Source organism: Pipistrellus kuhlii, unplaced genomic scaffold (genome assembly GCF_014108245.1).
Source record: "Pipistrellus kuhlii isolate mPipKuh1 unplaced genomic scaffold, mPipKuh1.p scaffold_m20_p_4, whole genome shotgun sequence".
Taxonomy (NCBI): Eukaryota; Metazoa; Chordata; class Mammalia; order Chiroptera; family Vespertilionidae; genus Pipistrellus; species Pipistrellus kuhlii.
Genome location: NW_023425540.1, coordinates 36,263,951 through 36,280,086, shown reverse-complemented (window position 1 = coordinate 36,280,086; position 16,136 = coordinate 36,263,951). Strand labels below are relative to the sequence as shown.

The window sequence follows — 16,136 nt, the reverse complement described above, 5'->3', positions numbered from 1 at the left end:
AGCACAGGACTGGGATCAGAAGCCCGAGATTTTGGCCCCAAGACTGGCAATATCTAGATGTACGACTCTCAGCAAATCACAGAGCCCAAGTTTTCAGCCCTTCATTTAGGAAGTAAAGGGTCTGGACTAAAATAACCTCCCAAGGACCTTCCAGTTCTAAGTTACACAAGTGAATCTTCATTAAAAACTATCATGCCTAAGTGACCATCGCAACAGAATCAACCGAATGGTCCACTAAACAGGCCATGTGGGGCTACCAGGCCGGCAGGGGGTTTAGTGAGGGATGACCAAATGACCAAACAGCAGGCTGGGTGGGGCAACAGGCTGGCGGGGGGGGGGGGGGGGCAGTTGGGGGTAACCAGGCTGGCAGGGTGGGGGAGTTAGTTAGGGGTGATCAGGCAGTCAGGCAAGTGAGCAGTTAGGAGCCAGTGGTCCCGGATTTTGAGAGGGTGCAGGCTGGGCTGAGGAGATCCCCTCCCCTCATGTACAAATTTCATACACTGGGCCTCTAGTATAATAAAATCCTAATATGCAAATTGACTGAACAGCAGAATGACTGGTTGCTATGACATGCACTGACCACTAGGGGGCAGACACTCTACACAGGAGCTGCCCCCTGGTGGTCAATGCACTCCTACAGGGGGCGTGCTGCTCACCCAGAAGCTGGGCTCACGGCTGGCGAGCAAAGCAGAGATGGTGGGAGCTTCTCCCACCTCTGTGGCAGCACAAAGGGGTCCCCAGAGCGGTCCCCGACTGTGAGAGGGCACAGGCCGAGCTAAGGGAACTCCCTCACCCCCACTAGTTTACGGATATTGTACACCAGGTCTCTAGTTCTAAATATAACAGTTTAGAGGCCCTTGCTGAAGTTCCAGTCTGATGCCACTGCTGGTTTTATTTTCTTTGCAGTAGGAAACACTTGACTCCCTTCTGAAACCAATGACTGGCTGAGTCAGCAACAGTGCAGGTTCTGGTGTCACAGCCTGGTTTGCAGTCTCAACTCTGCCAGTTACTAGCTGTGTGACCATGGGCAGCCTTTCTGTGCTTCAGCTGTCTGGGTTATTAAATGAGATCAATAACAGTATGTACCTCATAGGTATGTGAGAGGATTAAATGAGATTACACCTGTAAAGCACCTTGAACAAGGCCAGACATATAATTAAAAGCTCAGTAAGCATTAGCCTTTGTCTTTATTATTACTATTATCCCCTGTTAAATATAAGTCCTTCCTATACACCTAATAACCCACCACAGTGGTCTCCCCACTCTCAACACTAAGAACCTTTATTTCTCCTCACGGACTCCATGTTTGAAATGGCTTTATCTACTCAACCAAATTATTTTCCCATCTTAGTCACATACATCACTACCAGTATCATGTCAAAATTCAATGTTCAGTAAAAAAATAAAATTAAATAAAAAAATCAAAGAAATCCCGAGGCAGTCTCATCATTGGGAAATCAGCTACACCCAACCAGAAAATTAAAGACACCGATGCAGCGGCTTTAGTGGGCGTCAGTGGTGTGTGTGCTGTGTTGGGCGGAGACATGGTCCACAGCCTCACCGAGCCTGGCATTTAGCAGGATGGACAGCTAGCCACCGTACTAATTCGAGATAGAATGGGGGGAGAGGCTTCAAAGCATGAAGAGAAGTATGAACAAGAAGTGACTTGAAAGATATGGAAGGTGCACCTGCCCTCTTCACCCTAATCCCAACACTGCTGCCTGCAGACATTCCTCCTGAGAGCGCAGGGTTACTGTCTATCCTTTGGGTTAAGAAATTACCTTTAGGAAGCTTATTTATACATGCAAATATGTTCCCTGCCAGATGCAATCAATCTGGCGAAAGGTAACCATCAGTTTATTAGGAAAGGGTCGTAAGGGAAGGGGATATAAGACAGGGAAGTTAGCAATAACGTTCACCTGAGGAACGAGTTCAAAGGCAACCTGCTAATCAAGGCAGCCACGTGGCGTTGTGAAGGCGGGTAGAGGAGCCCTTCTTCACAGAGCAGTCAGGGATTTAGGAACTGGCCAACCAGAAGTGGGTCTGCCACAGCCATTTTCAGACATGCAAGCCCCGAATGTGCCATTTGGACATTGTCGCTGCATTTGAAATCATGACTGCAGGACAGCAGCTCCCAAGTCTGCAGCAGGAGCAGTGTCCTTACACAGAGGGGAGACACACATCTTCAGCTTGTTGTTGTCAGCGGAGTAGACTCTTAATGGTCAAATAAACTTTATGCAGTAAAAAGAGCAGAATCCAGAACCTTAATCTATCAAACCATAAAAATCATTTTGGACACCCGACTTGCAGAGGGTTTCTTGGAGGGTAGTTGATTCCATGTCATAAAACAGGAATAATCAGGAAAGGTCAGGAACAGCCCGTTGTGAGCACAAAGCAAGAATATTGCAAGGAATGTCAGGGACAGTGCTCCAAGGACAAAGGGCGGCAGACGGGACCAGGCTGGTCCATCAGAAAAGAAAACATGCAACTTGGTGAAGTCTGTGAAAGGCCAGTTCAAAACCAATCAAAAGAGGACGGTATAAAGTTTACAAGAAGTAAGTTGTAGTAGATAAAATAAGACACACATGATCACTTATATTGATTTTAACAAGTTGGAAAGTGTTATTAAAATATGGGTGCTTTTTTTTCTGTCTACAGAGCATAGTTATACTTGTTTCTATACCGTATACACTACATATATGCTACAAAAAGAATAAGTACCAGGAACTCAAAGCCACATAGTCTGAGAAAACCATGGAAGTGTCCCAAATAAGGACTCAGGTGGTGACAAAAATAGCCGGGTGGGAAGAGGGTTTTGGTACTGATGGTCAAGCAGAGAAAGGAACCAGAAATATGACCCAAACTGCATCAGGTAGAGTCAATCCCTCACCTCCTCAGGGAGAAACCTCTAGGAAGCCCAGCTCATTTAAAGAAAATATTCCAAAGGCATACACAAGCTTTTAATAACGTTAACAGATCGGGTCAATGCATCGCGATGACAGGACAATGGGTTATGTAACACTAGCCAAAAAGGCATGGGAGGAAATCATTTCTGGGGGCAGGGGCCCGATTCGAAATAAGAGCCTACCTGAACGCCATCTACTGAAAAGTAAAGAAAAAAAGATCACAATTCTGCCCGATGACTGTAGCCGGGGTCTGACTCACCTGGGAACTCAAACTGGCACCATGCTCTGTAACCTGGGCCAGGGCATAGAGGCATTCTTTGTGTCTGGCGCCTGTGAGAGCATGCCAACTCTTGGTAGCTTTCAAAATGTTACAGTCCTCGGATGAGTCAAAATTAGTGTATGAAATGAGTGAAAGTTGTAGAGTGGATCTTTTAGAATAGGCTGAAGTGTGGTGAGTCTGTAATAAGGAATCTGGGCAGTTCACCTGTACTTGCAGGTATTTGAAGTGTTCAAAAAATCAAGTCTACTAAATTTAATTGTTTAAAGGTATTAAATTTTACAACTAGTGTTTCAACATTTAACAGTTTACTGACATACTGATGAACAACATGCAAAAGTGTTCTTCTACAGGTACAAACAGCCTCCAGACCGGTAAAAATCCATAGTATTAACTCCTTAGCGAGGCTCTCGCTTCTTGAACTGGCTCCTTTTCACTGCACAGACTTTAAGACATTCCAAATGAAGCCACAAAAGGAAAACACGCCATATACACATTTTAAGTCCAAAGATAGCCCATCACACATAGTGGTTTTCAATTGGTGTTGAAACAATGGGTACTTTGGCTTTTCCTTTAACATTATTTTTAAATTTGCTAATATTCCCCCAATGAGCATATTTTAAATAAGAAAATAAAAAAGCATTTCTTTGGGGGGGAAAATGAGGCCACCCCTCCTTGAGGTCTCTACATTAGGCAAATGCCAGAAGCTAATTCCAGCATGTCATAAATGCAAGAATTTCATCAAAAGGTTGATGGAACCTTGAGGCTTCAGCAGGGCTGAAGATACAAATTACTGCCTGCTGGAAAGGCAGAAGGCATTTCCCCAAACCTGAATTTACATACATAATTGCTTGCTGCCAGATAGCTGAGGGCATTTTAACATACATGCTATTGCCTCCTGCTGGCCAAACACCTGAACAGCCAAAGGCAGTTCCCCCAAAACTAACAATGCCTCTGTATACCAAACCTTAACCTTTGATATGTATATCTGCCTTGCCTTAGGACAATTTGTGTTAATAAAGAGCAAAGGGTCCAGAGATTCAGAGAACTTGGTTACTGAAGCCAAGCCCTTCTCTGTCTCCTCCAAGGATTATAAATTTATTATATTTCTAGTCTCTTTATTAATTTACACCACAGTGCCTTCTCCAGATTCCTGAATCCTTCCAGATGCCGAGAAACACCCACCAGCACGCAAAGACTGAGGATTTCCCCTGAGGCTGCTGTGCTAACATTCACGGGTCTCAGGACTCAGGTCACCCAGCTGAACTGACCAAGGGTACAATGAGTGGCAGGCAAGGAGCCTGGGGTCAGAAGCAAAATACAAAGGTAAGGGGCAGGCATATACAAACAGGAAGCTAGGGGGTCATGGTGAGCAGTTAGTCCTGATCCAAAAGACAGGGGCAGAGACACATTTGCAGGGCTAAGAGCTAACTCTGTAGGTTGAGTAAGGCCCACAGGCTGGTGTAAGAGGAAGGCAGTGCCTGGGTACCTGCCTGGCTCCTGATCTGTAATCGGAACTTCTGGCCTGTTTAATTTTTTATCAGATAACAACGCTTTACACCAGCAATATTGTTATTACCTGTAACCAGAATATAAAGGCTGAAGACATACATGTTCGTTCCCAGCATTGCTTCTAATGTTGCAGCAAGGGCAAGTCCACTGTACGTACTAAGGGGCTCTGCTGCCCAGCCTCCAAGTGTGTCTTGCCCAACAGAGCAGAACATCAGCCTCATCTGAGTCACTAACTGCATTCTCAGCCGTCATAGGAAAAAGGTTTAATTACAAACAACTCAGATACAACTGAGATTTCTGCATGCCGTACTAAGAAGCAGCCAGAAATTAAGCTTAGAGCTGAGAGAAGTAAAGGAGAAAAGATCCTACCTAAGACCAGATCTGATGAATGACAGGCTCAACAGGCATCTGCCTCAGGGTAAGTAACGGTAACAGAAACTCCATGACTGGTAACTGAATAACTGAGAAAAACAGTCCTAGAAAATATTACACCAACATTAGCAGACCACTGGCCATGATAAGCCAGAAGCTGCTCTTTGGTCTTTTGTTTACCAAACTGTTCAAGCCACTGTTAAAATGATGGCGAACACACTGCCATCCACAGTGCAGTTCTATATAACTTCTGTCGAACACGGACAACACCGGAAAGGGACTCAGTAAGCCATTTCTTTACACGCTACTTCACAGCAATGCCCAGGTGTCCACTTCAGGACATCCACTGAAGCTTCTATAAGACACCCCAGGAGCATCCTGCAGACTTGGGCATGAGCACAATAACGCGTGGATATGATAATGACATTAACCAAAGGTGGCTGGCTTAGCAGGTCACTAAAACAGTACTAACCATAGTGACAAGTGATCATATTAAGTGCTGAAAAGTATATGACAAAAATATTGGACAACACATTTGAAAATTTCTCAAAATAAGCACTTTGGCAAAAAAAAAAAATTAACAAAAAACTTTTAAAAAGTTGCTGACATAATGATACACTGGCACCTATGAGGAAGTAGGCAGAGTGCCTCCGTCCCTCCCTTCCCTCCCAGCTCTAAACTATTAGGAAAAGAAATCATAGAAAAGGCACCTATATTTGGTCTATATTTCTAGCAACTGTCATCTTCCAAAGAAATCTCGTAAGTACTGATCGGGGAAAAGTAAAATTATATGACATAATTAAAATTCTTCTCTAGTAGGCCAGAATTGCAATGAATTATTACCTTCATAATTATAATATAAACCTTTTCCTTTGGAGAGGAAAGAGCCAGGAAGAAGTTAATATAAACCTCTAGGCAGAAGATTCTGCCAGGAAAATGACTTCTGGTGATATAAACATAAGGCAGATGCTCTACAAGAAATTTAAAACTTAATTGGACAAGAAGCCTTCCAGCCATTACCTGTGTACACACAAGACAGCAGTCACAAAAATGAATTTTTAAAATCATTTTTGCTACCACATAAAAATCACATTTCTTCCAGGCCATTAAGATTAAAAAAAAAAAAAAAAAAAAAAAAGCAGAATGTCAATGTTTTCAAAATTAACTTTTCAAATAATTGCTTTTAAATAATGAATGGGGAAGAGTGATGTCATGAGAGAGCCCCTTGTCCTCTCCCCCTGAAATTTCAACAAGTTAACCAACTATAATTCAACAAAGAAATCCCGGCTCTACACAGATGCATGCCTGAGAGAACTGTGCATTGAAACATGTAAAGGCGGGCAATTGGGAATAAAGGGGGAGATGAGAAGGGAGCAAAACGCAGATGGTCTGCAGCCCTGCAGCTGGAGTCATGGCTTGGCTGGAAGAGGGAAGAAAGCCGGCTGTCACAGGCACTTCCTTTGGCCAGGAGGAACAGAGAGCTGCAGGGGTGGGGCAGCCCAGCAGGGCAAGTGGCAAGGGAGAGACAGTGTCTAAGTCAGCAGATGCTTGAAAGAGCACAGGGTTCTGCCATGCAACTCTCCACTGTGGATCCAGGTGATGGTGTTTCAGAGAAAGAAACAAAACCACAGAGTCCTGCCCCCACTGGAACTCCCAAAACTTATCTCTCATTGCCCTCAGAAATGGGTCCAATAGCACATTATCTGTAAACCAAGAGCTGTTGCAGTAGAATAGCTATTCCCTCTGTGACTGATTCCCAGGAGGGGTGCTTGGGTGGGACGCCACTATGGTGAGGGCAAAAGAAACCCCACCCCAAAGCAGCATGGCTGTATTATCTTACAGACGCTTCAGAGATTCAAGACTGGAAGATCACAGAGGTAAGAAATCTTGCAATTCAGCACCATCTACTGGAAATGAGTAGAAAGACCGCTTCAGAAATAAATGCATAAGCAAAGGAGGACAGCAAATAACATGAATAACCATAGTAACATGGATGACCAGAAAGAAAATGAAAATTCTCCAGAAAGCAAGCTGGAACATATGTGATAAAAATGACAGAGATTTCAAGATTATAGTTCTGAAAATACTCAACAAGATGGAAGCTAATACAGACAAGCAATTCAATACACCCAGAAAACAGATCAATGGACAAAATGAGTACCAAAGAGAGTGAGACTTTTAAAAAGAAACAATCAGAAATCCTGGAAATGAAGCATGCAATTAAAGAGATAAAGAGTGAACTACTGAGCACAGAAAACAGAGTCAACCAGATGGAGGAAAGAATGAGTGATATTGAAGGTAGGAATCTGAAATGATGCAGAGAGAAGAAGAAAGAGACCCGAGCATAAAGAAAAACGAAAGAGCTCTATGAGAATTCTCTGACTCCATCAGAAAAAGCAATATTAGAATTATAGGGATTTTGGAGGAGGAAGAGAGGGAGCATGCAACAGAGAGTCTATTCAAGCACATAGTGGATGAGAACTTCCCAAACCTTTGGCAAGAACTAGATCCTCAAGTCCAAAAAACAAACAGAACACCTAGTTACCTCAATCCAAAGAGACTATGTACAAGGCACTCGTAATTAAAGCTGTCAAAAATTAATGACAAAGAAAAAATTTTCAAAGTAGCCAGGGAAAAGAAATAAGTGACCTATGAGGGAAAACCCATCAGAATATCACCTGACTTCTCAGCAGAAATTCTACAAGCCAGAAGAGAGTGGAACCAATTATTCAAATATCTGAAAGAGAGAAATTACCAGCCACAAATAATATATCCAGCAAAATTATCCTTTAAGTATGAAGGAGGAATAAATACATTCACAGACATACGGAAGCTGAGGGATTTTATCACCAGAAAACCTTCATTGCAGAAAATAATCAAGAGAGTTATTATACCTGAAACAAAAAAATATAAGGTCACAACACTATGAGTAAGATCACCAAAACTTACAGCATAAACAGGAATAATTTGTAACAACAAAACATAAAAAGGGAGGGGGTAAAGGTCTGAACTGGCAAAGGAAGATGAAGACCAGATGCACTCAAAAGAAAAAAAGCTATGATGTATATGCAAGTTTATTTTTTATAAACCTAATGGTAACCACACACACAAATCCCTAAACCAGGATACATATCTTAAAAAAAGAGGAAACAGAGTAAAGAAGTATGGAAAACCACCACAAACAAAAACAATAGCCAGAAACATAAAGGAAAAGAACCAATGGAGGCAGAGAGCTACCAGAAAATAAAAGATGAAATGGCTATAGGAAACCCTCATCCTACCTAATACAAGAGTAATATACAAAGCAACCATCACTCTGTTCCACAAGCCATACCCCAAAGCCACACCCACCAGCCAATCAGAGCGAGTATGCAAATAAATCCAACCAAGATGGCTACAGCCACAGAGAGCAGGAGGGAGGCATTCCCTGGCGATGGAGATAGCCAAGCTTTCCGCCTGCTCTTGCCAGCCTAAGCCTCCACTCAAGGCTGCAAAGTTTCTACTTAAGTTTTTCTTACTATAATATTTATAGGTTTTTTCATTTTCCAGTTTTCTATTTTGATGTAGATTTAAAAAATCATCAAAATATTTTTCAAGTTCAAAGATTGGTTTTACATGACAATTATTTTAATTTTGTACCAGCAAATTTAAAATAACCAAATCTAATAAAAGTTCTTGAGTCATTAAAATAATTTAAGATCTCTTTTAAAATTAAAAGTTTAGTTTTATTTAAGTTTACTTTCTAGACTTTTGGTTGTATTTTTCCTACCTCAGTGCGTGAATACAATAGATCATTCTTGGTATGTTTTTCCGGTCATAGACATCTGTTGTTTCTGGATAAAATATCTGGAAAACAAAAGAAACAATGTTTTTATTATGTTTTGCTTTTCACAAAATTATTGTACTTCTCCCAAACGATTCTACTGTGACTGTCCTTCCTGTTCTTTCTGTATTTATTTTGACACAGAAGACTCTCTTAGTTACTGCTTCATCTTGTTCTACAGAAGGACCAATCACTGCATCTGATCCCCTGCCTGACAGGGCGCCACCTAGTGGTTCAAAAGAGTGTGCGTAAGGGTGATAGGAGTGGGAGGTTCCCAGCCGGCCACCCCAAGAAGGCTGTGTCCACGTGTTAGTTACGTGGCAGTTTCATTTCACAAAGCTTGAGCCACTCTGGACTCTGCTTTCTACAGTGGAGTCACTCCTGTGACTGAGTGCACAGATGTCCGCTGGTTTGAGAAGATGTTCTTCTCCAGCATTTTTTTACATTGTTAATACCCAGTTCTATTAACATGCATACTCATACATGAATATTTTTTCTGCTTAAAAGTAATACATGTCACTGAAAATGGGTAAAATATGTAGGAAGAATACCTATAATCCCACCTCCAGACGGTCACTATTAGCATTTGGGGATATTTTCTTCCAGTCCTTTTGCAGTAAATGTCTCTGATATTTTTATGTTTGCATGGGTGCATTTCAAAATAAAGTTGCACATACCATAACCTGTTTAAAACACTTAATAGGACATGACCCCCCCTTTGATTCTGTCAGGATATTATTTCTAATGGATGCATGATTTTTTCATATTTTAACCGTTATTTAATCAGTTCCCCATGGTTGCACTTTTTTTTTTTTTTATCCCCAATTTCCCCCCTATTGTAAGTCACTGCAATGAACATCCCTGCATTTTCTGAACATCTAATTAGCTCTTTTGGGTAAACATTGAAATATAAAGTTACTAGATTGAGAGGTTAGAATATTAAGGCTTTTAAAACCTATTTACACTATCCTTTTTAAAAATGTTTTTTTAAAATTGATTTTTATCGAGAGGGGAAGGAAAAGGGAGAGACAGAAGAAACATCGATGAGAGAGAAACATCAAGAGAAACATTGATTGGCTGCCACCTGCATGCTTCCCCCCACTTGATCCCCCCCTTCCAGGATTGAGCCTGCAACCCAGGTATGCACAGGTGACCTCTTGACGCATGGGACAATGCTCAATCCACTGAACCATACTGGCTGGGGTGTTTACAATATTCTTAACTGGAAATTAAAAGTCTGATAAGAAACATTTTAGAATGGGGCACCAAATTTACCTGTTCCTAAGCACTACAAAATAAATAATTAGGCTCAATGCTTCTAAGATTAAGATAAGCATATTGGTATTGCTTGCTTTCAGTAAACATTTTATAAAATTTGAAATAAAAATTAAGTCATGTGCCATAGGTGGTATTTGATACTCAAGTGAAATGTTCTGTTGGACATTGGGAAAAGCTGAGAAAAGAAAGAAAGCAAAATTTCTTAAGTGCTCTAGTCACTGAGCACTTAAAAAAAATGCTTGTATTATAGCTCGGGCAATTTCAAAGGTCTTTCCAACTATCTTTTCACACATTTGCTATTAAAGTGCCAATGAGAAGAGGACTCACTATTCAGGAGACTGTGACCAGGTTTAAAGTTCTATATATAAGCAGAGGACAACAACAGGCCCCTCCTATTTCTTTAAACAATTACTTACTTCCCTACTTAAATTTCTCCTGGAAAATCATTATAAAGCAAGGAGATGGAATCAACTTATGGTTCACAATGTTTTATTCAGCAGTGGGTCCCCAGCACCTGGCGTGATGCTGAGCACAGAGTCAGCACTTAATTCTAATAAATGAAGACTGAATAGCAAATACATCAGCCCATTCAGTACGCTGTTGGTTTCTCTTCTTGTAATGTAATGAATCAATGACTTCACAATAAAAATCAGTGTTAAAATAGAATCTTCTAAAATAAAAATAGAATCTGCTATGTGGATTACTTGTTCTATTTAAAATCATGGGACGCTTGATCCTACATATACACAATTGGAAAAAGTTGAAATAAAATCTATCAAACATAATGAAACTACCCTAATCTAAAGTAGGTAGCCTTACACAGAAAAAAAAAATCCTATTGGAATTTATTTCTTTATTAACCTGTTTACACCCAACCCCTAGTTAGTACTTGCTAAATCACAATCTAGAAATATGAATTCTGTATTATGACTAGTGCCCCAACGGGAATGGCATTTAATGTTCTGGGCATTTTAGGAGAAGGGAAAGGGATAAAAATGGCAGACTAAAATAAATCCCTATTGACTATTTTGAGATGAAATAAATTGAAAACAGATAACAGCCAAAAATATGTTAAAAATAGCCAAGTATAATTTACATTAAGGAATCCTTTGTGTGTTTTTTTTATTTATTTGTTTTTGTTGTGTTTTAAAATTACAAACCTGGATTAATAATAACAACACAGGTCTTAATTATTCAGTAGCCTACTGACTTGCCTTCAAGCTAAACCACTACTAATTAGTTTCTTTGAAATAGCTGTCCATACTAAACAATACAAAAAGAATGAGCTATCGATACATACAAAAACCTGGTTGCTCAGCCGGCATGGCTCAGTGGTTGAATGTTGACCTATGAACCAGGAGGTCACGATTAGATTCCTGGTTAGGGTGTGTGCCCGGTTATGGGCTCAATCCCTAGTATGGGATGTGCAGGAGGCAGTCGATCAATGATTCTCTCTCATCAATGATGTTTCTATCTCTCTCTCCCTTTCCCTTTCTCTCTGAAATCAATACAAATGTATTTAAAAAAATAAAAAATAAAACCACTTGATGGATCTCAAGGACAGCGAAGGCATTATGCTTAATGAAAAAAGACAATTGCTGCAGGTAATCTACTGTATGTCTGGGGACAGCGCTGGGAGAGGGACACACTATGAAGGGCACTCCTTGGTGGGATCTGTACCTTGACTGTGGTGATGGTCATATGAGCCTGTTCCTGGACTGAATGGAACCCCCAACATACATACACATGAATGCACATAAAATGGTGAAAACTGGATAAAGTCTTATAGTCTAGTTAACATTGATACACCAATGCCATTACTACAGTTATGAGATGTCACTGCTGGAGGAAGCTGAAAGAAGAGTACACGCAGATGTACTATTTTTAAAACTTCCTGTGATTCTATAATTATTTCAAAATAATATGTTTAAGAAATAGCTCTACAATTTCTACCAAAAGTAATTATTTCCTCATTTCCTCTACTTGCCTGTCTGTCTGCCTGCCCTTTGAATTTAACAAGCTCTGAATACTTGCTGAATGAGTTTTATTTAGAAGACCTATTTCAGGAGTAAGAACTATAACCCCTTAGCTGTTAAAATATATAGTGATTTGTAGCAATAATTTATAAAAATAAATTTGTAATAATAATTTGTAGTGATGCAATGAGATTAGGAATCATAAATATAAATAGCAAACAAAAAAAGGGAGGTGGCAATTTTAAATCAACTATCTACCAGTTATAGTTTGTTCTGACCTTGTTTAATTTATATTCACATGCGCATGGCTGCTTTTGACCTGTACCCGTACTTCATTCTGAGTTCTTACCATTTATTACTTTGTATAGGCCTTTCCTGAGGCAATAAGGCAATCTACTGCATTCATATACCCAGTCTGCTAATCGTTTTCTATAACAAGAAATGCGTACACTCCCCCTTTTGGCTTTCCAGTTTAGGTTCTGGTATCTGAAGGCTTACCTTTGGCAGACCAATAGACTCCATGGCTCTCAACCACTGCACAGTATTATCTGTGTGTCGAAAATGAAGGCCAGACTTCTACAGTGAGAAAGAAAACACACAAAAAGTGAGTCATTTGTAATAATTCTGTCATGAATAGAATGCTTTTCAATTGTATTTCTCCTAGAATAAAGTGATTAGAGCCCACATGAAACAACAGAAGGCACAGTAAAGGAGACTACACTATTCAGCAATACCCAGACCACCTGCAATAGACCATTCTACCATAGTCACACATTTGAGGTAACTCTGAAGTAGAATCTCAAAGACCATTTAATGTCTAGCATAAGCCTAAGAATATTTTATGAAACATGGACACATGTGTATGCATATACACACATATATGGTGTTAAGATTTGGCAAGGACGGCCGAGAAGCCTAGTAACTCCAGGGAAAACAGACAGGGTTTTAGAAGACTAAGTAGAATGGTGTGTGTGTGTGTGTGTGTGTGTGTGTGTGTGTGTGTGCATGTGGTTTCTGGTTCTGCCAAATCTTTTTCCCTCTGATCATTGATGTAATATTCTGTGGAAAATGTAGAAATATACAAAGATAAAAAACCCACCCACAACATGGAGCTAATTTCAGTTATTATTACTTCTGTAACGTAACCCAGATCTTGGCCTTGTGCAATAAGTGAACGTTCAGCGGAAATGTTTTACAAGACCTCTTCCTCCCATGTAATAAAAAGAGTCTTTCTATATCTTCTGTGGTTATTTGCAGTCCGATTTGGCCAACCATTTTTTCCTGCATATTCTATAAATACAGCACAACTTGCCTCTATCTCATGAAGTTGTATCAGGTAATGAACCACTGAAACCTTAAAATGGCCTGGCATTTTCAATTAGTTAAATGAATAGCACAATGTTATCTATTAAAAAAAAAAAAAAGTAAAGAGAATATGGTGCCATCATATGACTAACATATAATTATATTCAGAATGTCTGTTTTTTTCTATCTTCTGTGACCTACAATTTAATAGCTTATTTAACAAAAAAGTATATTTGTTGCTGTTAGAAATTAAGAAATATAAGCAAATTAACATCTGATAAATATTTATGCCTATTAAATACTGGTCACTATCTACTGAAATTTAACTATGTATGTCAAATAGTTCAAATATCGATAGTCACTAAAATGACTAGGTAAATTCACTTTATGTAAATTATCTCTAATTTTCAAGGTGATGATCATTGCCATACTTTAAAGATGAAGAAAGGGGAGGAGGAGAAGGAAGAGGAAAAAGAGGAGGAGGAGGAGGAGGAAGAGGAGGAGGAGATTTGCCCAAAGTCAAAAGGCAGTGAAGAGGCTGTCTAGGATTCAAGATGAGGTTTCCACAGATCTGAAAACCTTCTCTATACTAAACACCCAGAGAGCACAGGTTCCCAATCATAGTTGGATTATTCTTCAGAGGGAAGAAATTAACTAGTTGCTGCCAAAACCGGTTTGGCTCAATGGATAGAGCATCGGCTTGGGGACCGAAAGGTCCCGGGTTCGATTCCGGTCAAGGGCATGTACCTTGGTTGCGGGCATATTCCCACTAGGGGGTGTGCAAGAGGCAGCTGGTCGATGACTCTCATCGGTTTCTAACTCTCTATCTCTCTCCCTTCCTCTCTGTGCAAAATCAATAAAAATATATTTAAAAAAAAAAAGAAAGAAATTAACTAGTTGCTATGAAATAATTAGGGGGGGGGGGTGAGAGGAAAGGAAGAAGAGAAAGAAAGAGAGCAAGAGCAGACAGACTGTTATCAGCCAGACTGCAGCATCTGAGGGTAGTTCAGCATAAAAAACTTGGGCAGGACACAGACAATTCTCAGACATGGTCACTCTGTGGCCATGGAAGAGCAATTTGGAAACAATCCACAATCATGTCAAGACAGAGAAAGGCCCTTTGGCACTTCAAATATAACTAAACAACCTCCCTTCCAACTAAGGTGAACAACTTGCTTCTTGACTCATGTCCATCTAGTCTCTATTCAGTCCTTTCATGTTCTGGATAAAAATTACCAAGCCACCAAATTGATCTGCTTCCTGAGGACACTCAAAGATAATGGGACAGTCTTCGCTTCTCTAAGTCCTTATTAGACCACCCAGCACAAGCCCAGAGCCACACTAAGCCCCTCATTTCTCCCCCTCTTGACATTGTAGTAAGGGAAAAATGGATATGCATTTTTCCCTTACTACAATGAGTGAAATGAAACTAATTTTGTTTGATCCCAGGTGTGTTTCTCTGGAGAGTCTTTAGCTGGTGGGCTTCAATAATTTCAAACCAAGTAACAAGCATATTCCATCCATTTAGGGGTTTTATTAGCGAGGTAACCTCAGGAAAGTTATACATTTCTTTGAACCTTGGTTCCTCAGCCATAAAATGAAAGTAGGGTTGCTTCTCTGAGTTGGAGAGATTAAATGAGAATGTTCATAGAGCACTTCACTGCAAAGTGCACTTAAGAATGCAATGAATGTTAGTTATTACACTACAACACTGGGCTTGAAACTCTCATTCACCTTTAAGATCAGAAAAAAGTTTAGCCCTTCGTGTAAGAGGCACTGAAAAAAAGAATGGTTATCTTGGTTATATTCCTACAGTAAAGAAAATGACAGATGTCAAATCCTTCACCTATTTTACGTCACTTAAAATTTTTTTCCCACTGTAGCGGACATTCAATGTTATATTAGTCTCAGGTAGTCACAGTGGTGAGATGTTTTCCTTCATCCACTTTAAATAGCTGAGGACTTGGATCTATGGCTGCATGTTTAAGAAGTGAGCTTCAGAGGACGAACTGTACCAAACATCTTCAATCTACTAGATTTACTTCAATTAGAACAAAAATGGTCTTCTACACAGGCTCCAAATTATCTCAGTCCATTATAACCATTTTTAGCTTATCATTCCTCCCCCCCTTTACCCCCCTCCCCCCGCCCCACATCCTACATCTGAATACTAGACTAGGTGGCATGTCTGTGGTCATACTTAGCCAATGGTTGTTACTGCCCACCCACCTAATTTTTTTCAGGTATTGGACTGGAAGTATATGCTGATTTTTCACTGCTGAGCTATTACAACATCAGCAAGCAAGGTTATTATTTAAAAATATATATATATATTTTAAAAATAATAGGTTGTATTACATCTGAAGTCATAAATATTCATTACATAATTAGTAGAGATTTCATTTGGGGATTATATCCTTGGTGAAAGGGCAAGGTCGTTCTTGCTTAAACTGAGTAGATAAGGAATTGAGTAAGTCTTCTTCTTACATAGAATCAAAGCATTTTGGAACTATGAGGTAGCTTAGAAACCAGTCATTATTCTAATTTGCTCATTTTGTAGATGAGCAAACTGAGGGCCCAAGTATTGAAGACACATTCAAGTTGACACATTCAAGTTGACTGTTAAGCTCAGGGCCAAGCCTAGCTTGCAAGACTCCTGATTCCAAATCCAAATATTCTGTTCAATT

At 40.0% G+C, this 16,136-nt stretch overlaps 1 protein-coding gene across 2 annotated transcripts in view; it reads right to left on the bottom strand.

Moving 5' to 3' along the window:
* The window catches only part of IQGAP2 (IQ motif containing GTPase activating protein 2), a 254,510-nt gene that overhangs the window by 103,424 nt on the left and 134,950 nt on the right, over window positions 1-16,136 (bottom strand). For both annotated transcript variants that reach the window (XM_045571611.1, XM_036411313.2), the window contains exons 4-5: window positions 12,643-12,720; window positions 8,837-8,913 (exon numbers count right to left, since the gene is read on the bottom strand). In XM_045571611.1, coding sequence (XP_045427567.1) covers window positions 8,837-8,913; window positions 12,643-12,720 — 155 coding nt within the window. The remainder of the gene's footprint in view (window positions 1-8,836; window positions 8,914-12,642; window positions 12,721-16,136) is intronic.